Here is a 27,081-nt window from a genome sequence, read left to right as displayed (position 1 = left end):
GCTTAGATTGGCTAGATATATAGTTTCAATTCAAAATTGCTCAATTTTCAACAAAAATAACATCAGACATTGTTATGGATGTGGGGCCACTGCATAAAAACATAAACAGTGAAATGTGCCGTGGTTGTGCAGAAAAGACAACAAAGCCAGTCTTGCAGTCAGTGCATCAATGTGTATATTTCAACATAGCTTGATATATATTTTGATTATTTTCAATGTGCACAAGCCTTCACAGACAAATAGAATTCATAATGAACAGATGTACATATATATTACTCATATTTACAGATATTTAGGTATCATTTTATGTACAAATATACAATACGCTCAAATAGAAATGACTAAATACATTGCAACATAGACGTTTTTTTTGGGGGGGCGGGGTGGGTGGGTTCCAATGGTGGTCCGACAAACAACATGGGGCTGCAAATCACTTTAATGTATGTGCAAATAATTGTTTTGGTCTGGAGTGCAAATTAATCCAGAAAACCAGAAACGCAGACCCCCCAGTGGAGCCGGATGTCAGAAAGAAAGTCCAAAAGTGTGTCGACGTAGAAGGTTTGGAATGTTTGAGCGTCTCCCCAACGTTGTGCTAAAGTCATGGGGAATGCTCTGTGATTTGGTAGGTAGACTCTTCCAGCTGTGGCCAATCTCACTTAATCAAAACCCCCTGCCAAACCTGGGGCATTGGGGCCAGTTTACAGTATGACACACCAATCTGTGAGTGTGTGTGTGTGTGTGTGTGTGTGTGTGTGTGTGTGTGTTGGTTAATGCCCCGCCATTTCCAAGGGAATCCTATATGCCTCTGCTGAAGAAAACTGAAAGCCACTCTTTATGGATCCGCACAAAGGACTGCCTGCTGCTACACGAAATAATTGGAAAAACGTGGCTGCATGCAGAGACTTGGGGGTTAATAAATGTAGCCTAAAACATAGGCCCAGTATTTCTATTTCTTTGTGATGGTACAAAGGGGAAAAAAATGATCTTTTTCCTTTTTTTTAAATATATAAACCACTGAAATATGTGGAAAAACATCTACATGGAAATGAACACAAAGAATGAGGTGAGTTCCCTTGTAACTCAGAGACGTGCGGCTTGGAAGAGTTCTCGCCACCGCACACCTCCTGGCTGCTACCTAGGTTTTATCTTTGTAAACAATCCAACAGGAAGGTCTGTTCGGCGGCCCTGCAGGGAGACATAACCACCAGCAAATGCAGCAGTATTCCTGGAAAATGGCTTCCCATTAAAAGCGTCGAAAAGAATAGTGTTGGGCCTCAAGGCAGTCGAGTTTTCAAGTGTAACAACCAAATTCAACAAAACAATGTTAGAAACATAACGGTCTGCCTCTAGTGCTTTAGTAATTTAAAGTCTAGTGCTTACAAACATTTGCGGAGCATATACAGACATGATACAAATTTCGCTTCATTATCTTTGTTTTTTTTCGCTGAGGGTTTTGTGAAAGTCTGCACCATATTTCTTCACTCTGTTTCCTGTTTTCTGTGCAAGAAGCTTCATTTGCTTTAGAGTTTTAAGAGTTTTGGGGGACGCATTTCAGTCCCTGTCAGTCGAGTTAAGATAACTGTACTGTATGTGTACCATGATGCCACCGGCAGAGGTGTTTGTTGTGCGCCCCTGTAAACAGAGTTGCCTGGCCCTGTGTGTTGTTGTTTACTCTGCCTGAATAGAGGTTTTAGGAGAATTGTCCATCTCTCTCCAGTTGGCGGAGCTGCCTGTCGGGCTGCGATTGGTCATCTTGGTGAGCAGGGTGGTTCTGCGGAGGCTGCTGTCGGAGTCCTCCTTCTTGAAGTCACCATTCAGTCGCAGGCAGCAGGAGAAGCAGTGCACGAAATCCTGCAGGAGGTGGCCACTGAAGATCATGTATATCCACGGGTTGCAGCAGCTGTTGAGACTGGCAAGGAGCGCAGACAGAGTCACTGCTGTGTTCTCAGAATCTGGAGAACAGAGAGAGGGAAAGGATGATTAATCTGCTAAACATCTGCTATGGGCTAAGGGTGTAGAAATGCCTCCTCTTGAGTTGATTCGTCCCCTGTATTAAAGATATGAAGCCACATTTTTTCTTTAATGAGGAGTAAATATGCACAACACGTGGATCATGTTTAAACGTTTTTTATGGTAAATCACATCTATTTTTAGACTATTTGGATCAAGTGTCATTTTCTTGATATAAATGAATCTGTCTGCTGCATAGTTGACTCTGTCCTACAAAAAATCCAAAAAACTAAAGAACCTGAAGCAAGTGTAACTTAATCCCCCAATTACACAATATTTCTTTCAAATGACTAGTTTAGACAGAATGCAAAACTGAACTTGGTATACAGTAAAGGGTGTTGCCGTTTCTAGCAGCCCACAGCTAAGGCGGGTGAAATTCTGTTAAAAGGGATGATGAGAGTAAAGACATCATGTAACCCAGATATCTCAGCTTCACGTCATTAAGTTTTAACATGGAATGTTTCTGTGCTGATATTTTGATTTTGGACGTTGAAGATGCTGTAGTCGTTTTGTCATGTAAATGAAGTGGCTTGTAAACAAAACATAGTTTAACATTTTTACAGTTCGTACTTTGCATACATTTTAAACACTTTTTACGCATATGTTTGGGTCTATGTGCCAAATATATCCGTGCGTAAAAGCTGTGCGCACCTGATTTGTTCCCCCCTATCGGGAGGTTTATTTTCTTTTTAAGTTAGTTCTTAATTTTTTTCCATTATATATTATATCCTTCCTAAAGCTGTAAGAATTATATATGCAGTAATTATTACATTTATTTAGCACTCACCAGCCCACTGGAAGTTTTCATCCCAAACGGACCACATCTGTACAATGAAAAACGGCGCCCAGCAAACAATGTACGCCAAAACTATCACTAAAGTCATTTTAACTGTCCTCAGTTTGGCTCTTGATATCGTTGTAACGCTGCTGACTGAATGCTTCCCAATCAGCCCGCTCTTGCTCGCGGCACCGGACGTCGTTTTACATTTCTTGTATTTGATATTTTTCCATATGCTGTGGCAGATGAACCCGTAGCACAGCATGAGAATGACCACAGGCACCAGGAAAATGCCCACGGTGATCCAGGTGATGTACGCCTGGGCGCCCCAAGGTTCGACGAAGTGCGCCCAGCAGTCATACACGTCCGTGCCGTTCTTGATTTCGCTAAGGGAAAATATGAAGTACTGTGGGGTGCTCAGCACCAGGCTGCACATCCACGTGGAGACGATCATGATGTAGGATCGCTGCGTGGGCTGCTGGAGGGTTTTCAGCGGGTGGCAGATGGCAATGTACCGGTCCAGGGTCATCATCACCATCATATAGGTGGACGCAAACATCCCCATCACCTGGAGATGAGTGACTATCCTGCAGAGAAAGTCCGGGCCGTAGAAGCGAAAGGTTATCTTCCAGCAGAGCTGTGGCAGCACCTGGAAGAAGGCGACCACCAGGTCCGCCAGGCACAGATGTTTGATGAAAAGGTGCATCCGCGACATCTTCTTCTTCGTGTTGTACATTGCCAGCAGGACACTGACATTCCCAATCACAGCAACCACGAAGGTGATGCACAGGACCATAATCTCGATTTGGGCTACCTCTTCGTTCCGCGCATCCGGATCGGAGCCGTTCGTGTGGACGGTGGTGTTTCCAGACGTCTCCATCGTAAAGTCATCAATGGAACTGAAAACCAGAGAATGGTTCCTTCCGTTCATGGTGAGCGCATAGTCAGAAGTGTGCATGGCACTACCCCACCGTGCGTCCTCGCAGATACAGTGCCAGAGGGGCTGTGAAGTGCCTCTCCAATCCGTATATGGAGATACCTGATGATCATAGGGAGACACAGATGCTCTGTGACTTGTGGCTGCTGTCCGGGCTTTTTAAACTCGATTCAAATTTCAGGCAGCGTGTGCGTAAAGCGGATAGGCTACACTGCAAAAAATAAAACACCTTACAAAGTTTTAGATTTAAATCCTAAAACACGTTTTTCCCCAAACAAGAGTGCACAAATGCAGGTTTTTGACATAAACAAGGAAATGTTTTTTTTATAATACAATGTCCATGTTTTTTGTTGTTGAAAAAAATAGAAATTGCACTGACTCTAGAGGCTTATTAAGGAAAACAAAACTGAAACCCTAAACACTTCAATAAATGCTTTTTATTATCTTGTGAGACATTTTAAAAGGTAATTTTTATGGGTGAGAATTTTTTTGCAGTGCACATCAAACCCATTCCCTATGGTGTGCACAGCCTCCAAATCACCACAGTCACTCTCACTCATAGCATGGGCCTCATGTTTAGAAACATGTGTGCATTAAAAGGGTCACTAAAAGATTCCAGAAATTCCAATGGCAGTAAGTGGAGTTGCACCGTTAAAATAAGCAGCTCATAAAAGCTGCTATACTTTACAAAGAGATTTACAGTGTTCCCCAATAAAGGGCAGAGTGAGTTTAAACAAAGTAATCACTTCATATTTCAAGCCCACTTACCTTTGATTTCAAGCAGACCTTGTTGTAAAATGAGCAAAATATCAGCTGAAATAAATGAAATGCAATGGGAATGTATTTTTTCCGTAAAATTTATGTTAAATCATACAAAGTCAATTGTGTAAAACATCCTAAATATCAGTCACTCTAGCCCAAACGTTTAGCAATTACAATGAGTGTGTGTATTATATGTTGGAACACTGGGTTGGGCATTAATGGCCTACAAGAGGGTATTTAGGTGAGCTCACCTGGGCAGGTAGCAGTGATTGGAGCTGGATGAGTATGGTTTTTGACTGTATCCTGTCGTGTAGCATCCACACTCACTGTTCTTTTGTAGCTAATATGGTTACTGAAGCAAAGGAACGTCGTTGTTATTGAGTGCATGCGTCACACACTACCTGTACCCCACTCTAGCAATCCTTTGGCGACTTTTGAGTGGCGAAAGTCACCACAGTTTGGATTGTATTTTTCACCATACTATACAATTGAAAATACCTCTGGATAACCTGCAAACAGGAGTACCAGACAGTGGTACCAGGAATTTGAGCGAACAGGGACTAGCTATTTGAGCTGCCTGCATATTTTCTCTGTGTTTTTTCTCTGTCTCTTGCTACACCTTTTAAACCTTCCAGTCTCCGTTGCTGCTGTTGCACTGTCTGGCAGTGCTTTGTTTCAGCATCTTTGACAACACTGCCTCGGTTTCCAAGTGAGCCATGGTCATGTTAATTACTTATTACAGTTTCCACTGCGAAAGCACATGATTGCCAACTGGCCGTGGGTATCCGGCAGCTATTCAGCTCATCTGATCCATGTGCTGATAGTGAGGATTGTTATCTTTATTACGTTTACACTGCATCCACCATCCAGATCTGCTCTGTTTCATTTCCGAAGGCCCTTGTAGTGCAAACTGGAGCACCCTTTCCTAAAATTTCCTGCTGGCCTGGTTGAACTGGCTCAGTCGTATAATGAGGTTTTCTCAATTATCCCGGCGATAAGTCTTTGCTAATCTTTCCAATCAGATTTCCGATGCCTTGGGCTTCTGTTGACCAGCTAACCAGCCGCCTCCCATGGGAGCCCCCTGTTGTGTGTTTAATTTCTATTCCTGTCATTCACTCCTGTGCAGTCTGGTCTCGTCCTTGGGGCTCCAAGGACAGTGGAGCGGATGTCTCCCTTCACGCTGGACTGAACCATGTTTGCCCTCATCTCCTGTTTTTGAAGATGTTCACCGGAGACGTTCCTGGGCTGTTATTAAGGCTCCGGGCTTGGTTTGTCTCATCAAGTTCAGAACACAAAGACACTGTTCACCGTCCTCGACTGCGAGCCCGGGAATCATGGGAATGCGTGTTGCGTCTGAAGATGGCGGAGCAGTCAGACTGAATCATTTCCATGATGTTTGCCTTTTATTCACAGGCTTAAGGTTTCACAGGAGTTTCTCAAACTCTTTCACCTCAGGAGTATTGTTCAAATCCTTGGGGATAAAGATTCCTGTCAAGCAGTTTCTTCTTCTATAAAAACAAACTGTCTGTCTAGCACAACTTCAATTTGTTATCAGAAAGCTTTGTGAGTTTCAAAACATCTTCAACACACATTTCAACGGAAATATGTAGCCTGATTTAAGTCCAAGTCTAGCGTTCAAAGTGAAATTTACAACCTGTTTGGATTTCCCCCCCGTGTCAACTCCTCCTCAGATCTCTCTTTAATTTACCATTTAGCAGAGACATGTTTTGTTGTGTTCAAAATCACATCTCTCAGCCTTTCAGTTGATGGAATATATCAGTAAGGATCAGTGTGTGCTCTGTCACAAAGTAAAAAGTTGAACATCACCGTTTAAGGACTCCATACATTGCTTATGTCACTGTCACATGTAATCTCCTGCATGACAAATCTCTTTATACAAACTGTATGTACGCACGCTTCCTTTGTTCTGTCCAGTTCATATCATAAATACCTTGTGCGTTATGACACCCTGTCTGTTCATTGTGCTCCTTGTATGACCTAAACAGTGTATTTGCACACACCGACATCAAGAAGGAGCACCTTAAAAACGACTTGTTGAAAAGAAGTTTGAAAAAGAAGAATCGCAGAGGTTTTCTTTACTGCATTAAAAAAAACACACAGATCTGTTTGTCTCCTGGACGACTGCGGCGCCACGAAGATCACATCAAACAAACAATTGAATTATCTGTTTTCTTAATGGATGAATTTATGACAATTAACATGAGCTCTGCAGAGGCCACATACAACACATCTGTTATGTAAGTTTTTATGTAGGTTTGCATGTTCTCCTAAGGCCTCTGGGCTGATGATAAATCAGCGCTTCAGTAAACAGGGCACTGGGTTTTATAATCGTGAAAATCCGTACCTAGTACACATTGGTTACGCAACCTGGACCTAAGTAAATGTAATAATTTTTTAAGTCACTGTCCTCACCTCTGTGTTTGAAAAAGAAAAGACCACAGAAGGCTCACCAATAGACAAATGATTGACCACAAAACACTTAGCTTTCATTTTTATTATTAAGGCTATATAGGCTTTCTATAGGAACCAAGGCAAGTAGCCATACCTGCTAAATACATTCTTATTATAATTACCACTTAGGAATCAATAGGGTGCCATTTAATGAGTCTGAAATCGTTACAAAGCTGGCAAAAGGAAAAGGACCCAGACACAAACAGATTGACAGAGACTGAGTGGTGAGGTGATTATTTCTTGCAGGTATAGCTGGATGTGTGCAGGAACACGATGCAACAACACTGGTAAAGCTGAAAGACTGTCCAACCTGACGAAAAAATAATTTTAGATAAAAACAGGCACAGAGGCAACAGAGGATGTCACCCTGACCGATATAATAGATTGAGTCCCGTACGTGTACTGGGTGTTGTTTGTTACATGATGGGAAGCAGGTGAGAGGGAGCATTGATGAGCTGACTGTAGGAAGGTGTGTAGGATAAGCAGTCAGGAGCGTGACAAAGAGAGACCACATCCACGACAAACACTCAGAAGGGAAAACAATGGGGAACACAAGGGACTACCCTAGAGACACAGAAAGGACAGCATGCCAGCAGCATATTCAGTGACATTGTATTTAATACGTTTTTTTCCTGCAGTGCTCTTCTAATACAACATCCTCTTGGACTCACTTGGTTAAAGCTAAGAAGGAAAGATTGTTGTCTTGGTTCAATATTGAAAGAATTCCCAGAGACTTAAGGCATTAGATGCAATGTTTACTTTATTTAAACTTTAAATAAAGCAAACGTTGCATCTAGGAACTTTTAGATGTTTATGAAACAGTCACATTTGTCCTCTGATGATCATAAATGACCTGTTACAGAAAAAACGAGACCATCAGTGAAAAGAATGCAATTTTTTGTATTTCTATTATTAATGCCTTTGCTTTCGTCAGAATCCCCGCCAACTCAGACGAAATGATTCACAGCAGCAGGCAGACCAGAACATCCTGTGATACTGAGCGCTACTAAATCAAAGTTTACTTTGCTTCACCATCGTCATATTACCATTATTAATCGTAGATAGTCACATTGAGATATTACCTCATCGCAATCAATCCTGCGGTCACTTGCTTCCAAAACAAATGCACGCGCCATCTACAATTTATATCTGTTTGTAGTGACTACAACATTATTTTTATGGTCATTGTTTCGCTCATGGTTAATGTTATGGAAATTAAGCGGTCTTTAACCGTAACCACTATCTTTCCAGATTGCTTTTGATACCCTAAACTGTACCTCAGATGTGAGTCTGGTTGTGAACTGTGCACTGTTCCGTCAAAGTGCTGCACACTGTGTGCTCATCATCCCACCCCGCCCACCTCCCAGTGAGTCTGTTGCTGTAGATCAATGCAGCGCTTCATTCCTTCAGAGAAATGCCTCTGAACATAATTAAGGTGGCAATTACGTTTGTCACCACAACGTTCGGAGGACAATTTAGTAAACACAATATCTGTAGGACAAAGGGTTCTGCTTCTTGGTTTTGGAATGAGATGTTATGTTTAGGTATCCAAATGAGAACAGTTTGAAGTAAGGATCAAAGACAAAAGGTGGAGGAGTGGGCCAAGTTTCGAAATTCACAAGTGAGATAAATGTACGCGGAGTTTTGAGACAAAACAACAAGCAATAGTACGACCCTCTGTAGCTGATCCAAATCTTGCGATAAAAAGCACAAAACCTCAGGACCTCAGACCTCTGTGTACAGATATTGTTAAATGTTCTAATGTTGTTGCGTTTTCGACCTCAAACCTACTCAGAAGTAGGCTCATTTTAAACCAACAACAAGGAAGAATGATGAAACGTGAACCGGTCTAATCAAGTTATTGGGAAAGATAATAGTGTTACTTTGATAAGAAATCACTCCTTCATCCACAGAAAGAGGAAATATGGGTGTTTTTTTCTTCTTCTCTCAAAAGATCCCGCAGTACAGTGCTTAATCGTAATAGCTCTGCTGAATTGTTCCGACATTTTCATCAAGATGTTCGAGACCGTTTCCTCCGACTTCAGGTCTGCTTGACCTGCGTAATAACCTACAATGGAGTCTGATACCGTCTTGTGCAAGATCCTGGGGCCATTAGAATCACATTAACACGTTTCCCTTCACTTTTCATTGCCCTTTGGTTACATATTCAATCCACTGCTTTATTAGATCATGTTGAGTTTTGTACTCAGAGCTACATTCAGATATATGTTTTAGCCATGCAGGCAAAGTGGCTCCACTGATGGCAATTTGTGAGACGGTATCCGCAGACTGAAACTATAAAAGCTATTAGACAGATTGCATTTTTTACACACACGACCCACAGTGGACACATCTTTTTGTTTTGGGGATCCCCTGACTTTTAATTTAGTGCCACCTGCTAGTCAAACTATCCAGGGAAATATCTCAACATCTATTACATGGATTGCACTTACCTTTACACACATATTAGTGCCTTCTATTATGATATACTGATCATTTTGGTGATCACATGAAATATCTTTAGCACATTCGGTGTAGACATTCATGTCTCCGGTAAGGCGTCCCCCTCCCGGGCCGGGCCCAGCAGCAGACCCGGGTTCGAATCCCACCCGCGGTCGTTCTCTGCATGTCACTCCCCTCTCTGCCCCATTTCACCTCTGTCTTTCTGCACTGTCAATAAAGCATAAAAATGCCCAAAAAATATCTTAAAAAAAAAAAAAAAAAAAAGACATGTCTCCCCTGGAGGTGAATTGGAATAATTGTGTGAATCCCCTGACCTTCCATCTAGCGAAGTCAAGTCAAAATTACAATTACTATCTAATTTTTGATTTATGACCAATTATGACTAATGACATACTCAACAGCCTCAGCTGTCATTTGTGTTCAGTAGAAGCAGATGTTGTGCTAATAGGCTAAACTAAGAGGGTGAAAATGGTTAACATTACCAGCTAAACAATTGCATATGTTGCATTATCAACCAATATGTTTGTGTAAAACATCAGACAAGCAAAATAGGGGTTTGGGAATTGTCAGACAATGTGACTGAAGGAGCACTGAAGCCGTCTCGGAGGCTCTTATTGCCTCGACAAAGTACACATTCTGTTTATTTCCCATTATCGTTTCATTGGTTACACATGTGTCTCATTACCAGTATGCTTAAATCACTGCTGTGTTATTTTTTTTAAATTTTTATGGATGCATTGTTTACAGGAATGGACACACACACAGCTGCATAGCTTTTGGCATGTGGATCTTGCTTTCCCTGCTGTTGTCTTGACCTGTGGTACTTGAACGAAAGGGTCAGCTTGCAAATGTTCATCCATCTCCGATACATCTTTCAGGAAATTGCAGGGCAAATGAAGCCACCAGCAGCTTGAAGCTCTGTCTCAGATGGCTTCAATTTATAATGAATCTCAACTGTGGCTTTCAAGTGTGTATTTAAATAGCTCATAAGAAATAGTACAAAGGCCACATATAGAGACCGAGATGAAATGAGCATGAAATATTACCATGCAGAGTGTGTTCATATTCAACACATGACATTCTGTATACACCAAACAGCCATATATATATATCTGAAAGGCTTATCTTTTGTCAGAGTATTAAGTTCATAAGGGCATCACCCACGTGGAAAATGTAATTGCTTAATCAGATTTACTGTTCACTAATCTAGATTGACTGCCCTCAAGTGGTTCTGATAAACACTGTGATATATTGGACATGAGCCACTGGGCACAGCTAATACAGTAGACGGTAAGCCTTAATATCTTCAGTGCATAGTGCGGACATCTGTTTTGAGGTATGATCACGTTGTTCTCTTTGTGATTAAAGCTACCGCTAGATTTCCCCTGGAAAAGGCTCTGAAACCGCCGCTGCAGTCAACATCAGTCAAAATGTCGAGGCTGTTGCACACTGTAAATAAAAAATAAAAAAATTGAACAAAGAGACTATTACGTCATCCGAAGAGAAACAAGAGACGGTACCTTGATCTTTGAAGCTAAATGGGAGCAAAACATTTTTTTCACCAAAATTCCTCGCAGGTTGTTCCTGATCATGTAAATATTTCGCCCGTGGACATGAGCCATTTCAGGTTTTGTCCTCAATGTGATCAAACATTCCATGCGAGACATTTGAAAAGGACACGCACGAAGTGCTGATGAGAAAGCTGCTTTCAATATGAACCGCAAAATGAAGCCGGGTTATTTATATGAAGATAGATTATCAGAGAGTGGAATTTCCGAAGGCTTGTGGGCGAGCTTTCTCTGCAGACAAGCGTGCACGTGGTGGTTCCTGTGTGCACGTGTGTGTCTTGCAATCAAAGTTTATGGGAAACTCGGATGCATCGACACGACTTATCATCTATCAAGGCTATAGACGGCAATGTTCTCTCTGCTGTTCCAAGCTGGGACCCCATATCATCAACCCTCCAGGGAGAGCATCCAGGCTTCACTCTGATCCCGTTCATTCATTTGGCTCAGAGGCATCTAGGCTGTGGAGTAAAGACAAAAACAAGATGTCTACACCACAAACCATTCTGTTTGATTATTTAAAGATTCTTTCAGTCTCCCCCTCTACACTCTTTTATTGGTTTGCTCTTCTGAGACTGTTTGTGGGGCAAACTGCTGCCTATGACTAAGCAACAAGCATGCATTTTTGGGCAACCTTTTTGAAGAAAGGAGGGGATTCATTTTAATTAGAAGGTGCATAAAGGTCTTCCTAACTTTGAGCCTATATGCGTGTATGTCTGATACTTAGACGTAAGTAGAAAACTAGACGGTGCATCACAGAATAACTCGGCCGTTGTTTACATTCTCTTAGTCACTATCTTTAGGAAACACATGGCTCCACACCATTATGGTACAGACACAAATGCACACACCCCTCCCCACACATACACACACACACACACACACACACACACACACACACACACACACACACACACACACACACACACACACACACACACACACACACACACACACACATATTGGTGTGTCATTGTGTATGCTGGCCCCAATGCACACCACTGTTTCTTTCATTTCACTTTTAATTTCAACAGACGCAGGAAGTAAAATTCACATTTTTTCTTTCTGCTAGCCTCAAAAGACTGAACAACTGCTGCCAGTAAGTTAATTTAAGGCTCAATCTACATGTTCAGATGTTGGCTAAACATGGAGTCCAATCTCTGTCTCAGTCCCTCTCTCTAGAGACATACATCGACTTCTTGCTTGAAGTCGCCAGTGGAAACAGTTCAGAGGAAACCCATAAAAGTATGGCCACATGCTAGAGCCAAACAAAAAAGTAACCCCAAAAAGCATGGGTCAATGGATTTATGATTATTTTCCTTTAAGATAACATTGTATGTCATAACTCAGTAAGTGGGCCTTTGACAATTTTCCAAGAAGCCAAGAAGCGGAAATAAATGCCTTGGTACTGTAATGAGCACTAACATGTTGAAAACGAACATTGCAAACGCGTACCAATGTAAAAAAGTACGTGACCTGACAATTGTTTGTCAGCTTAAAGGCGCCACAAGGAACTTTAAAATATTTCTGAAACAGTCACATTTTTCCAAAGATGATCATTACATGTAACAGCAAACAAAACCATCAGTGCAAAGAATGATATTTTGATATTGTTTTTCGTAATACCTTTGTCATGGGTACGCTCACCCAGGAACTACAGCTGGTTTAGTAAAAACACTACCGCTTTTGTCCAAAGGGGGTGCAAGAATTTACACAAACTGAAAGTTCCTCGGAGCACCTTTAAGCTTCCGCTATTCCAACTCTAATTCTTTGAATTCAACACTGGATAACTTAAAAATAAAATTCAAAAAAATAAATGAACCTCTTTCACAGTTTGAACACTTTATGACAGTTATAATTTCAGTGTTTTACATTATTAAAAAGGTGCTGGTGACTTAACCGTCCCTTTGATGCCTTGTTGAGAGAGTTGAAGGGCAAATATAAATAGATGTGTCTGAGTTTGGGGCGACCTTGCTGATAATGACACACAGAGCACTCCAGCTTGGCCTTTTACCCAATTACAATCCTCCTTGACATGTGTTCCTTGCTCTTACTGTATTGTGTGTGATTTACTCACTGTGTGGTCTAGTGCATGCCATTCATGCTGGCTGATGTAAATATTGGACTGGTTCTTGCATGTTTATCCCTACGGTGCATGCATGTGAGTGTTTATACGTATATACACGAGATTGAGCTCATTTGGAACAGAAGGATGTTTTCAGAAGATGGAGTCCAATGTGGAGTTGTAGACTTCTTTGTTGATGAAATGCTAATGGGATGTGGAAATCAGGAATTTTACTAAGGTAGGATTTGTTTGGTCCAGTGGTCAGAGAGGTCAAGAGATGTTATTGCCAAACAAACAAGCACACCAATCCTGGATGACTCTGCAAAGCCTTGGATTACATTTATTGACACTGATTTAAATTCTCATGTTCTACAGCATCTGGACGTAACACTTTTGGTATGGTCAGATTAATATTGTGGTTTAGGAACATAAATTAGATTAGGTTAGTGGTAGGCAAGTAAAACACTCGGTTACATTCGGGGATTTTTTATTTTTTATTTTTTTTTACAATTGATAAAAATTTAAGATTGACCAATGTTGTGTGACAGAACGAGAGTCTACTGCATTAGAGTCAGATGGACTACACATCCATCCAACACCTCAACCACCACTCCCTTACAACCTGCCTCGCTTCGTAAACGACAAACTGCCTACCAAGATTGGCGCTAATGGCGCTAAAAGGTCACATACCGTAGTTTGAATGTCTTCACTAACAGCACTCAGTCTTACGATAATGTCTTAGGGCAAAACATCCGATGCGACACTTGACACTTTTGTCCAAAGCGACATAAAATAATAAGAGCACTCAAAGGGAAGGAAAGAAAAAAACATGCACTCTTAGAATTTGAACGTTCAAACCAGTGGTGAAAAAAAACTGAAAAATACAACCGCAAAGCTAAAGCCACCACAGATACACGTTAAAGTCAACGTTAATGTTCCTTATGTTGCAGCTCCTCCAATGATTGTAACATTAAAGTCTCGTTAAAATGTCTGTTCTTGTTTGAATTGTGGCTTTTTTTATGAAGAACATAATAAAGGAATGGGGTAAATGTATGTATTATTTTATTTATTATTTGAGTGGTATCAATTTTCTCCTCCACAAAAGTGAAACATTGCTTTCTTTCTAGAACCTTTTGAAGCATCCCTTTGAAGTTTATTACGCCGTTGGTGAAGGTGTGACAGGGATGTTTTTTCTTTGTTGAAAAGTGTTTCATCCTATAATTCAAGGCTGTGGGGATCAATGTCCTTCCTGTCTCACTTCAACCCCAAGCAGGCTTTTTTTTGTTGTTGTCTACTAAAAGAACAAAGTATGTGTATAAGTGGCAAGCTGTTTCGAAATTTCACTATTTCAAGCCATATGGTGTTGTCACAAACACTGTGTTTATGTTTTTTCTCCAGTCTTTGGTTTTTCCCTTTATAAGCTAAAGAAAAAAGAAATCATTCACAGGGGAAGTTTTCCCCATTTGCTCTCTGTACATCTGTTCAATATGTGAGCACATGTTCAGCAGCACATGGTCTAAAAAAGCACCCAGTGGGCCTTTGCTTGGTGATGAGTTGTTTAATTTCACATGCTCAGCTGTTCAATCTATTTTATATTTAGAAGTTGAGATTATACATGTCCCAGATCTGTCCCTAAAAGTCCTTTCTACATATTTCTTTGATTATGTGCAATGGTCCGCCCATAATGACCAATCATGGTAAAACAGCAGCACAAGACCAATACGTGTTAAACTACCGATGTATACAAAGGCAATTGTTTTTCCGGTACAGAAAACAAAGCAGAAGCGTGGATTGTGTGGAATTGTAAACATGTTGGCGAGAGGTCGACTGGTCTCAGGCTGGTCACAGTGAATGGGAAAGAAGCCACTCTGCCCCCGCTGACTCTGCTTTCCGTCAAGGATGACCCACAGATCCGGTTCACAGAGGAAACTGCTCAGTATTCACACCCCACACACATCCTCAGAGGACAAGACCCGACTACCACCACCCCTCCACACACATACACAAAAGTCAAAGAAATTTCCAAGAAATCGTCTTTTTTAGGAGGAAAAAGCTATGGGATAATAAGACTATATAAACTGCAGCCAGACTAAAAGCTCTATTAGGCTCTAGTTTGATAGGCCATTCTTTGATCCAAATGCTAAATTCAGTATGCTATCATGATGCTAACATTCAGTAAATGTAATGTTTACCATGTTCACCAGTGTGTTAGCATGCTAGAAATGACTATGTAGCGCTAAAGACTCACTAGAACAAATGCTGGTGGTAATATCGTTAGTCAAAGTAATACAAAAAAAAAATTTAATCTGATGATTGAGTTAGAATACAATAAACCCCAAGGAGTACATGAATGTCCATGCAATAGTTGGCATTTCCATGCATGCCTAACCCATGCTTTATCATATTCCTATCATATTAAATACTAAGTTGTGAATAACTTAAGCTGATCAAGTTGATTTCTCTCCGAGGCAAGATATACCCATATTATTCAAAAGGTGTTACATTGTGTATTGTGTATTGTGTATGTGATGGGGAACTAAAAATACTATTTGATAGCTGCACAGTGTCTATTTTTAAACTTTCACATCCTTTATGTCTGCCAGCTGGAGACATCGACTTGGCCGGAGTCAGCTGACAAGCTTGAATCAACATTCTGTCTGCTTATGTCCGTTTTTTGTCCTGCTTTTTAAACATAAAGAGACCATTCCACTTACTTCCACTACGATGGTGCATCATTGAACAGTTTAGAAGTAGATAGCGTCAAGAGAGCAAAATGCAAGACACATTTTTAGCTCTCTGAGTCGAGACAACATTTTGTTTTCTCCAGATAACCACAAAAAGGTCAATTGAGCCACACACCATTATGTCAGCCCACTTCACTGTTATTGCTTTGTGTCACGCCCCGGGACTCGGCTATCACAATGAAGGACTTTTGGGATCACTGGTCAAGTTTCTTCTTTTGTTTTGCCATTTTGATCAGCAGCAGCTTGGCTTACTGCTGGCCCGGTAGTCATTTCAATGATTGCCAGGAGAGTTTGAAATTGTCTCCATCAGTCTTTCTCACCAAAGTTGGAGTCCAATCTTTGCCAAACCGATTCCGGTAGCTTGTGAGTCATGGAGGCCATTTGGTCCCTTGACATTGTGTTGCTGTGAATTCCCAAAAAACGAGTATAAAATGCTGGTGAGATGCACTTCAAGCCAATTGGTATGCTCTGTGAGGTCATGTAATGTTCTTGATCTTGTGGGAGAGCTTATTTTGGACTGCTGAATTTCCATTTGGTGCGGCTAAATCTTTATCAGTAAGTAAGTACAGAACTGAATGGTTTTAGATTATTTGCCTTTGTGTTGTGACTGATATACTGTCTGTATCTGTGAATACATAACGTCTTTCCGTGCATGGCTTAAGAGACTCAAAACGGCAATAAAAACAACTCATCTAAACATTGCATCATGGAGTTAGGCCAGAGACATGATCGGACGGTATGGTAAATCCATGTAGACCCTTGAGATGGATGTGCCACTTCTTTTAACTTAAGTGGAATCATGGTTTAAATAAATAGATTTGAAGCCCTTGACTTTGAGCAACAGACCCCAAGAAGTGATGTCATCATATCAGGCTACCGGACTCTGTTTTTTCTCTCTATACATTAACACTGCACATGCAACATGCAGAATCTATTTTCTGGGTTCTCCGGTGGCATAGTGGATAGAGCGCGTACTATAATGGCTCCGGCCTTCGTTGCAGTGGTCGCGGGTTCAAATCCGACCCATGGACCTTTACTGCAGGTCATCCCCCCTCTCTCTCTGTATCCCCATTTCAACTCTGTACTATCTAATACATCTTGAAAATGCCAAAAAATAATCTATTTTATTTTTCTTTTGCAAACTGAGCTGGCAAATGAATGTATTTATTCTGTCTTGTTTGTCTGCCACGTGCAATGCTGGCAAGTGCTGAAGGGTGTCAACTCTTTCAGATAAAAGTCATCACACTTACCATGTGTTACAGAGTGAGCTGCTGCATTAGGACAACGCCAGTCACATATGACTAGCTCCATAGTGTTGACTGAAGTGTCTGGACTGGACACTGAGCCGCCGTCCGTCCCACTCTCTCTCTCTCTCTCTCTCTCTCTCTCTCTCTCTCTCTCTCTCTCTCTCTCCTGTTTTCTCTCAGGGTCCTACAGAGGATGTCATAAGGGCTTCTGCTGATAAGAGACTTATTTTTTAAAGGCGGAGACGGGGGACGGGTTTGGTTTGCCCAGTCAGCTTGCGTCTGGTCTAATCTCTGCTCGGTATCAGCGGTTTGAAATGTGGTGTTGGTTTAACATCAGATTGTTGACATTGAGTGTGAGCATGATGTATACCACAATGAAGATTTATGTCATGCAAATAGACATGCTATGGATACATTTAAACAAAGCTTTCAAAGCACACAACATGAGCTGATAATCTTTATTCATGGATGCAAACACACGTCACTGCCCTCAGCCACCTCTTTACAACCAGGAAATGTCACGGCCATTGATTGAGCATGGAAAATGTTCCTTTTTATAACTTAAACATTCAGTCTAATGCACATTCAGTAATGCATTCTATTATTGAGCTGTCCAAAACAATAATTAAGTCTAATTAAAAAAATAAATATATACAGTAAATGCATTTCAAAACAATCACTGTTGGCACTAATAGTCTCTCCCTGTGCCTATCATGCCGACACAGGCGGCTTGGCACAACACAGCTCAAATGGAGTGGCTCCTATTCTTGTCTCAGCTGACAGGACGTGTTTCCTCAGGAGGCCACTTATCATGTTTGTCTCGACATTCCAGACCCGACCATACAACGTGACAAGGAGGCACAACTGAGCTGGCAGTAAATGTCTCCACTGCACCTGTATTTCTACAGACTCATTGATTCAACCAAACTACACAACTTTTATGTGACTGCTTTACTGTCTCAGAATTGTTCTTGAGAGACCGACTTTAAAAACAAATTAAAATAGCACTCTGGCAACTGCACTACCATGAAATGTTGTATGGAATTTTCAAGAGAGAGACAAAATACTGAACAAACAAAACGCAATTATTTTTTTCAATTCTATCATTGCATATCTGTTTTCTTTCTGATTATAAGCTTTAAGGTTTAGTTTAGTTAAGTGCATTAGTTAAGTTATGAAAAAATTCTTGATCTCACAGAGAAAAGCTGCTTTGCACTAGATTATAGCAGTTAGCAAATTTCCGTCTGCATGCCTTCATCTGGTTTCCCAAGTGATTTCCACATTATATAAACTCTTATAACGTCAGGTTTGATGATGATATTGGCCCCTTATGTTGCTGCAATTTTGGTGATCTATAACGGGGTGTGTATGAGGCAACTACAATTTGACATTTGTATATATATATATATTTGACACAGAACTTGGGCTGTAAAATTGACACGCTTTTTTTTTCCCAGGAGGTGGTGTGTCGGATTATTTCTTGGCCAGTAGCAGTGACTTCCTTCCTTCTTTTAACATAAAACCTCCACTTGTCTGTCCCATGAAGTTTCGGCTCTCGAGAATCTTCGTGGACACTTTGGAAAGTCATTTTTTATACAAATAATAGGGCCATTGGCTAAGTATGACACTTTAAACACTACCAAAAACTATTTTCTCAATCATCACGGTATTAAGCGTGTTTCTTTTTAGCTGCCCCACCTCGATGCCAGTGAATTCAAATTTGGTTGGGTTTGGTGAGAACCACAATTGTTGATTGTGATCGCTTTCGTTTGTTAAAAAATATAGAATAATAATGTTAAGAAATTACATAAGCTAATGTGGCAACCACAATCCTATAAAGCTCTTTTTTTTAAATGTAAATTGGTGTTGTATCGCTTTAGGAATAAAAAGTGGCCCATCATTACTGAAGGAGGAAATCGCATACTTTGACTAGCGACCTTTCTAGTCCAAATTAAGTGAATATAAGACATTAAAACAAATAATGTCAAGTTATTTTATACCTGCTGTTTTTCTTCCGTCGCTCCATTCCGAGACATTGAGACAGAGGAACATTTTAATGAACTCCACTGAAATTCCAAAACCATGCCATAATGTAACAGCTGCTACTATGAGGCAGTTTTGAGAGCAAATTTAGAAAACTATAAAATGTTCAGCTGGGGCTCATTGCACTAGAGAACAGTGCCATTTTACGTTGCTTTGACTTGAATGAAGTAATAACTGTTCTTTAGCACATCTGTACCTGAACACGGACACACTGACAAGCGGTAATGAAGCTTGGATAGATGTGTGCAGGAGCTTGGGTCGAGCTAAAACAACATGAAAGCCATTCTTGAGGATTACATGGAGTGCCCTCGCCCCACTACACTTTTAACATGCATACAGGCAACATGATCATATGGCAGCACTTTTTTTTCTCCTTCTTTCCATTTTTTACGTGAGACACCTAATCCATACTAACTCAGTTTTAATTGAACTGCAGCACTCAGTGAGAGGACATTTCCACCTATCAAGCACAGTGATAATTGAATGGGTGCACTGTGACCCACGCATCACCCCGCTGACATGCAATCTTGGTCTAGTTGATATTACCAGCAGTGTTTTTTTTACTGTTTGTTAGCATTTGTTGCTACAGTTCCCCTCAGGCAACAGCTTCATGTCTCTCTTTCATATCCTGAATCCCGTCGCCGAATGTTGTAAAGGACAGCAAATATTGATCCTTTTTCTGTGGTACATTGCGGCATCGCGTCTCAAACAGGTCTTTGTTTCTGATAAGGTGGCATCAGTGGAAAAGGTCAACAAACACTTTTTTCAAAAGAGCAACAGATAAGACAATCTCATACCTGAGGTTGTCTTAAGCCCCAGACCTGACATATAATAAAAACTTATACAACCAGTTAGATTTATGAAGCCGCTGACTCAGTTCGAAAAAAAAGGGACTTAATGAGGACTCCATGCTTAACCATTCTCACTTTCTGAAAGTGAACCCCAAAGGGCAACTGTGTGAATTATGTTATTAAACTTTAAAAATGTATGTAATTTGGTATTGAAAGTAAATCTGTCATCTCCTAAATTACTATAGAAATTATTATTTAAAAAGTAAACTGACTTTGTACAGTAGGTCACAGGATATTTGTTGAGTCTCTTTATGCCAAATGGTCACTTCAATGTTTTTTAAATTATTATTAGGAGGTTCTTTTAGCTTAAACATCTGTCGATTATACCTCATCTTGTCTATTGGCAACAGCTTAATGGTTTTGGTTTAAGTGCACCATTCTCTTCCGTGCAACAACACACAAATACAAAACATTTTTTAAAGACCCTAGCTTGTAAATATGACATATAGACGATTGGGTTATGCAGCAAGATGTAGATGTTCCTATATTTATTTTCTGTCTATTGCATGTTTCTATGAATATATTGCAGGTACTATACTCTATAAATAGAGGCTGAAAGATCCAGCAAATATCTTAGCATAAAAGAAGTATACTGTAAATTACTATTCATGAATTGATAATCAAGCACATGTAAGCTAATCACGTTAAATTCTAATGACTTGATCATTTATTAATAAGGAGCTTCAGGAATTCATGCAATGAATGGGGCTTGCAATAGTTGAGTATTTATCAAGTATATCTAACCCTTTTTTACCCCTATTATCAAATGTCAGTATTAGTGTCATACATTTTAGATACATATGTGTTATTATCAGGAGAGTGCCCAGGGTGCTCTTCTTGTCTCCATTACCATTCAGCGTGATTTATTCTGAGAACTCATTGCACTGTAAAAGAAAGAGAACACATGGAGACTGTTTCTATGGTACACTAAAAAGTGATGAATGTGGCTGCCATGCTTGTTGTTGCCATGGCTTGTGATTGATTGTTAGTTATTTTAGTTGTGAGAGGTGTTGGGAAATGAGCCAAAATGTGTGATTTTTGGAGAAACAAGGTGTCTTTGCATATTTTAGAATCTCCTGGAAAGTTTCTATCATCATTTGTTCAATTGTTTTCTCCATGTTGTTGTGTTTTCTCACTTTGCAGCATTTAAAAAAACAACTAAGATCTATTTTATTTTCTTGCCTTCTGTCTATTTGCCTGTGTTTTCTGAGTGTCAGTGCTCTGAGCTTTAAGGGCTATTGTATTTTCCTCGCCAGTGAAATTATTGATGCAATGATTAAACAAAAAGTATGCTTGTGATATAATACTCTTTTTTATTGCATTTGTCAACAATAGAAATAGCTTTATGGTATAACACAAACATTTTGCTTATGCAAGTTACATTTTTGAACTGTCCGAGTGATAAAATGCATATTTTCTTATCTGTAATCTGTGTTTTGGTATATACGTGGTATGGAGAAAACCACACTAAAGAAGAGTAACAGAGAACTTTTGTTCTAAAATGCAGAACGTTATTTAGTATCCAATAACATAGGAATCTTTAAATAAAAGAAGATGCATGTAAAAGTTCCATTCGGATACGCTATAAAGGATAGAAACCAGCGAATAACATAACAATTTGCAATATTAATCATATTTTTATAAAGATATAACAGTTTCCAATAATACTGACCACATTGCTGCTTTTATACTGTATCCTAACTCTAATGGATAAACTTGGTTTATCTCAGGATATTCAGGGAAGCGGAAAAGAGTCAAATGATGCTACTGAGCTTTGGACACTAGCATTACTCAATGAAACCTATAAGAATGTCAATGTCCATATACAAGTTACTACATCTGACTATTGATGAATGGTACCTGGCTGGTGTCACTGATAAATACAAATTATGCAAAAGAACCCTTTGCATGGAAGGTATTTTGGCACTATAGCAGATATTTGAAAAAAAGAAAAATACTTATTTGCCCCTTAGTCCTTTTGACTACTCTTATTTTCTAAGTCCTTGACTTTCTAGTAAATTATTTTAACTTTTTATGAAGTAAGCCACCTTTTAAAATTACACCAGACGCAATATTGTTCAAAACTAAATGGGTTCTGCTTATAATGCAAATCTGTCACTCTATCTCCAATACTACTGCTTGATAAGTTAAGAGCAAGTAAGGATGAGTAATAAAAAATAAAATAAAATGTTCGCCTTTTTTAATGAAGGCAACACAATTTTCAATTGAATTGCTTCGATGTCTTAGGAATCTTGCTTGGGTTTTTGAAATGCTGGTTCCATTGTGTAAAAATAAATAAAATCCGAATTGTGTGACTTGATTCACTACTAGTCTTGACTTAGTAGTAAATTGCAGGTCCACTCATTTTCTATACTGTTATTGCTATCCCCATTTCTCTGTACTCAGCTGCTTGGAGACATACTGACAGAAACACACCCCTCCCTCCAGGTGACCAGTGGAGCTGGGCTGGGCAAAGGGAAAGTCTCTTTTAGCAAGGCAGCAGGCGTATCCTGGTGAGAAGTAGATCAGAGCTTTTTGGAACATATCCTCAGCTTCAGCCAGCTCAGAGAAGGTTTCTGCAAACTCCTGTTTGCAAGCTTCCAGAGAAACATACACCAGATAGATTTTTGAATTCGACCGGCAGCCTATTAACACCTTCTCTCCAAAGAGCATTGTGTTTGCCTGGCCGACAGCTTTCTGCATCTCCCTCACTATGTACTTCTCATCATCGTTCTTCCAGAGACTAATCTGAATAATCAAACCCAATGGAACACAGTATATACTGGAAATAAAAAGTATCCAAATTATTATAGCGGCGTCGTTATTGGGCCATGTAATAATACTTATAAACACAACTAACATGTATGTAGAAAATGCTGTTACTGACATAATAAAGAAGAAACCTGTGATATAGATCAGAACTCTAACCCAGAGGGCACGCAGCCACACTTTATTTTTGGAGACATTGTTGATCATCCTCACAGCCTCTTTGTACTTCTCGTGGTCCTCAATGATCAGGCGAAGTTGGTCTGGGACTTCCGTCTCAGTGAACCGACCACAATCCCATTTACAGAGCCCCTCATCATTGACAGCAGTCAGAGGCTGAAGGGCCTTCCCGTTGTAGATGCAGTCGGACATGTTCTCCAACACGGTGCGGCCGGGGGTGAAGTCACGCTCATGGTAGCAGACCTGCAGGCCGCAGGACTCCAGCTGCTTGATGATGGAGTGGGTCCACTGGTAGTCAGTGCTGCTGTAGCTAATGAAGACATGGTAACACTCACCATCTCTCAGTGTGGGAGGATCATGAACAGTGGGAGACAGTGAGACAGTAGGCTGAAAGTCTGCAGTCTGCACTTCAAGGACTCCATTATCTATGACAAAACTGTAAGTGAGAAAGAAAATATAATGAAGTAATGAAGGGATCTTTCATAAACAGTTCACATAGACATGTTTTTAATGTTAGTACTATAGATCCAAGAGTCATTCAAAAAATCCCAGACAAGCCCCCAAATATGTAACGTCCCGATGGGGATCAGAGAGTAAGGCCCGGTCCACAAATCCACGTCTGGAGCGGGTCTGCATCTGTTACTGCTACGTCTCTCTTTCTGTTGTCGGCCACCCATCCAGCGTCACAACTGCTGGAACGCTGATCTAAAAGCCCTGTCTTTCTACTTATGTAATGTTATGAAACATATGGTTAAAATTAAGTTTCGACAGAAATCCGTGTGCTTCATTGCCTTTAAAAAATAAATCTTCACATTTGCGCTTGTGGGAATTTTTATTTTGTAAGAGACACACCAGGCAATGGTGAATTAATAGTGAATGCTGCTGGTAAGAAGTCAATTTGACTGTCACCAGAGTTTTTCTCTATCAGTAAAAGCGGAGAGCCGTTAGAAATGCGCGTCTCGCCGGAAAAATAGATGAGCCTCCTGAGGTGAAGTGGAGCATTGCCCCAGACGCGCCTCCAACGGGCGTCGGCAGAGCATCAGTGGTTGCCCGGGCCTAACAGTTGATGTTGAATGGATATAAGGATGAATGGGAGAAAGCTGTTTAAAATACTTCAGACTCAACTCAACCACCCAAAGGGAGAGAGGAAGTCTCTGGCTCTCCTCCTGAGTGATTGAGTTGTTCAACACACCTGTGCTCACTGAATTAGTGGCAAAGAAAGCAAAAACCTTATCCTGGAAATCCAGACCCTGATATATTGAACGATAGAGGGTCTGGCCATGATCAATAGTAATTCCCAACTCAAGGGGCGGCTCATACTCGTGCATTTCAAATGCCACTGCACACAATTGGATAGCACTACAACCAATCAGAGCAATGAACAAGGTGACGTATTAAGTTCCGTTCATTTAGCGAACAGCGGGGTAACTGTTTAGACTTTTGCCGTGGTCGGTCGGTGACCTTAGGTATAACCATATCCAAAATCTTAAACCAGTGATAATACATTACTCACTGCAGAAAACTCAGTATCAAACAATGCAGTCATGCTCCAAATACACAATGGGTAGTAAGTTTGTATATACATATGTATAGTTCTAATATCATAAGATAAGGTACATAGTTATTCAGAGTTATAGGCCTACATTTCTGTAATGTATAAAGAAATGCAAAGTTGACATAACAGACTCAAAGGTGGAGTCAGCGATGCTGTGAAACTCTCTTTTTGTTCAAATCAGTGGATATCTCCTAATGGACGTCTACATGTCTGTACTGTGTGGACGCAGAACACAATCCAGTGTTAATACACAGGCCCAGGCTGTGCAAACAGGCATGCTGCCAACTACAGTCTGTTTACAAACCTTTTGTTGACAAACCAGTTTACAGAGCATGCGCTGTGTATTAACACTGGATTTTCTTTTTCCTCACACACAAAGTACATACAGGTAGCAGATTGTGAGGAGATATTCACTGATTTTGCCAAAAATAAATTTTGCCAACACGTTTTCCCCAGAGTTGCTGATGCCACCTATAACTGAAAAATTAAAATGAAATCACTCTTAGACCCGTACGCTTTTAAATCTACACTCATTTAGGTGAAAACAACAACAACCACAGTGTCCGTCTTTTCTTTTTAATAATCAAAACTTAGCATTCTAGAAAAACAACAAATAGTAATGTTTATTCATACCTGGTCATGATAAAGTAACTCTCTGGCTCTCCTCCCTATTTTATACTGTTTACAAAGGTGGCGCTGGTTGGGCACACCTGTTAGTGATTGAGTTACTCAACACACCTGTGCTCACTGAATTAGTGGCAACGAAAGCAAAAACCTGAGAAATGGCGGAGGAGGAGGGAACAGCAAACACAGACAAAACCCATATTGAACACACATCTGAGGTCCTCCTACTGCTCAGTAATCATGCTGCTTAGTATAACTCATACGTACATTAAGGTTTGGATATGATGTAAGGTACAGCATCACTTTGCAAAACACACAGAGAAAGCGTTGTGCAGGTAAGAACTGCTCTACTGACTTAAGGGATGATTCTGACATGCAGAATGTCACATTATGGAAAGAGTTATCTGCAGGTCCACACTTTAACAGCTTTCCCCATTGCTCTGTTCTCAGCTGCTGGGAGACATAGAAGATCAGAGCTCTTTTAAAAAAACATATCCTCAACATCAACAAGCTCAGAAAAGGTTTCTGCAAACTCATGTTTGCAACTGTCCAGAGAAACATACACCAGATAGATTTATGTTTTTAACACTTTCTCTTCAGAGAACCAATCAACTAGAACACACACTAATAAAATTAGGTCATAATACTTGCCTTATGTATAACCATATCCAAAATCTGAAACCTGTGATAACACATTACTCACTGCAGAAAAATCAGTATCAAACAATGCAGTCATGCGTCAAAAATGTATAGTACTAATATCATAAGATAAAGTGTAAAGTTAGTCTGAGTTATAGGCCTACATTTCTGTAATGTATAAAGAAATGCAAAGTTGACATAACAGACTCAGAGGTGGAATCAGCAATGCTGGAAAATACTTGTTAAAATCACTTTTTGTTCAAATCAGTGGATATCTCTTAATGAACTTCTACATGTCTGTACTGTGTGGACGCTGAAAAAAATCCAGTGTTAATACACAGGCCCAGGCTCTGCAAACAGGCATGCTGCTAGCCACAGTCTATTTACATACCTTCTGTTTGATATACCAGTTTACAGAGCATGCGCTGTCTATTAACACTGGATTTCTTTTCAGTGCACACAAAGTACATACAGGTAGCAGATTGTGAGGAGATATTCACTGATTTTGCCAAAAAGAGATTGCGGCAACAAGTTTTTTTCCAGAGTTGCCGACGCCACCTTTAACCGAAAAATTAACGTGAAATCACTCTTAGACTCGTACGCTTTTAAATCTACACTCATTTAGGTGAAAACAACAACAACCACAGTGTCCGTCAGTCGTTTTTAATAATCAAAACTTAGCATTTTAGAAAAACAACAAATAGTAATGTTTATTCATACCTGGCCATAATAAAGAAACAGTTAATCCAAGGAGACACAACGAAGAGTCTTCACACTGCGTGGATGACCTAGAAGTGAAACTTTATTCAGGAAGAGGAAACCAAAAAGTAAGCCATTCTGTTTTTAGGTATGTTAAACAAACAGCTTCAGCCCTGATGTCAAAAAGGTTTCTAAGATAAATAATGGAGCTGTGCCTTTAATAACTCTCAGTGGCTCCTAATAATTAAGATATGTTCAAAGGCTAGGGTTCTTCACTGCTTAAGAGTTATATTATTTACAGAAGTGTTTGTAACCAAGTTTCTTTAGTTTAACCTTGGTGTTATATGTTCTTCACCAGGATAACTGGGTTTATATTCAGGAGATTGCGATGCTGGCTCTCAGAGTATGTCACTCTTCATCCTGATTAACCTGGGATTCTACTCATATACTTCACTCCCTCATAATCAAACACCTTGTTTGTGATTAAATGCATTTACTTCATGTCAGTAACAGTGGAGTCAGCATGAAAAGTATCAAAATAAAGAACATAATATAAAGCAATGTTATTTGTTAAAGTACACTTATTTAAATGTGCAAATTTAAAATGCTTTCATTCTGTCTTTGTTGTGTCCTTTCTTGATGTGGACAAAACATATGGACCCTTAAATAAAGACACAGGGA

General features: G+C 40.1%; 1 protein-coding gene across 1 annotated transcript; it reads right to left on the bottom strand.

The window, feature by feature from the left end:
• Positions 1-450: 450 nt before the first annotated feature.
• On the bottom strand, positions 451-3,778 carry avpr1aa (arginine vasopressin receptor 1Aa). The gene is made up of 2 exons (XM_080027526.1): positions 2,798-3,778; positions 451-1,952 (listed from the first exon to the last, which is right to left on the bottom strand). Exons 1-2 carry the CDS (start codon positions 3,744-3,746, stop codon positions 1,669-1,671), a joined length of 1,233 nt encoding a protein of 410 aa, XP_079883652.1. The 5' UTR covers positions 3,747-3,778; the 3' UTR covers positions 451-1,668.
• Between the last annotated feature and the right edge of the window lie 23,303 nt (positions 3,779-27,081).

The sequence above is a fragment of the Ammodytes marinus genome (assembly GCF_949987685.1).
Source record: "Ammodytes marinus genome assembly, chromosome: 5".
In the NCBI taxonomy this organism is placed as follows: domain Eukaryota; kingdom Metazoa; phylum Chordata; class Actinopteri; order Uranoscopiformes; family Ammodytidae; genus Ammodytes; species Ammodytes marinus.
The sequence above is the reverse complement of the archived record's forward strand: the minus strand, read 5'-3'. Positions and strand labels throughout refer to the sequence as shown.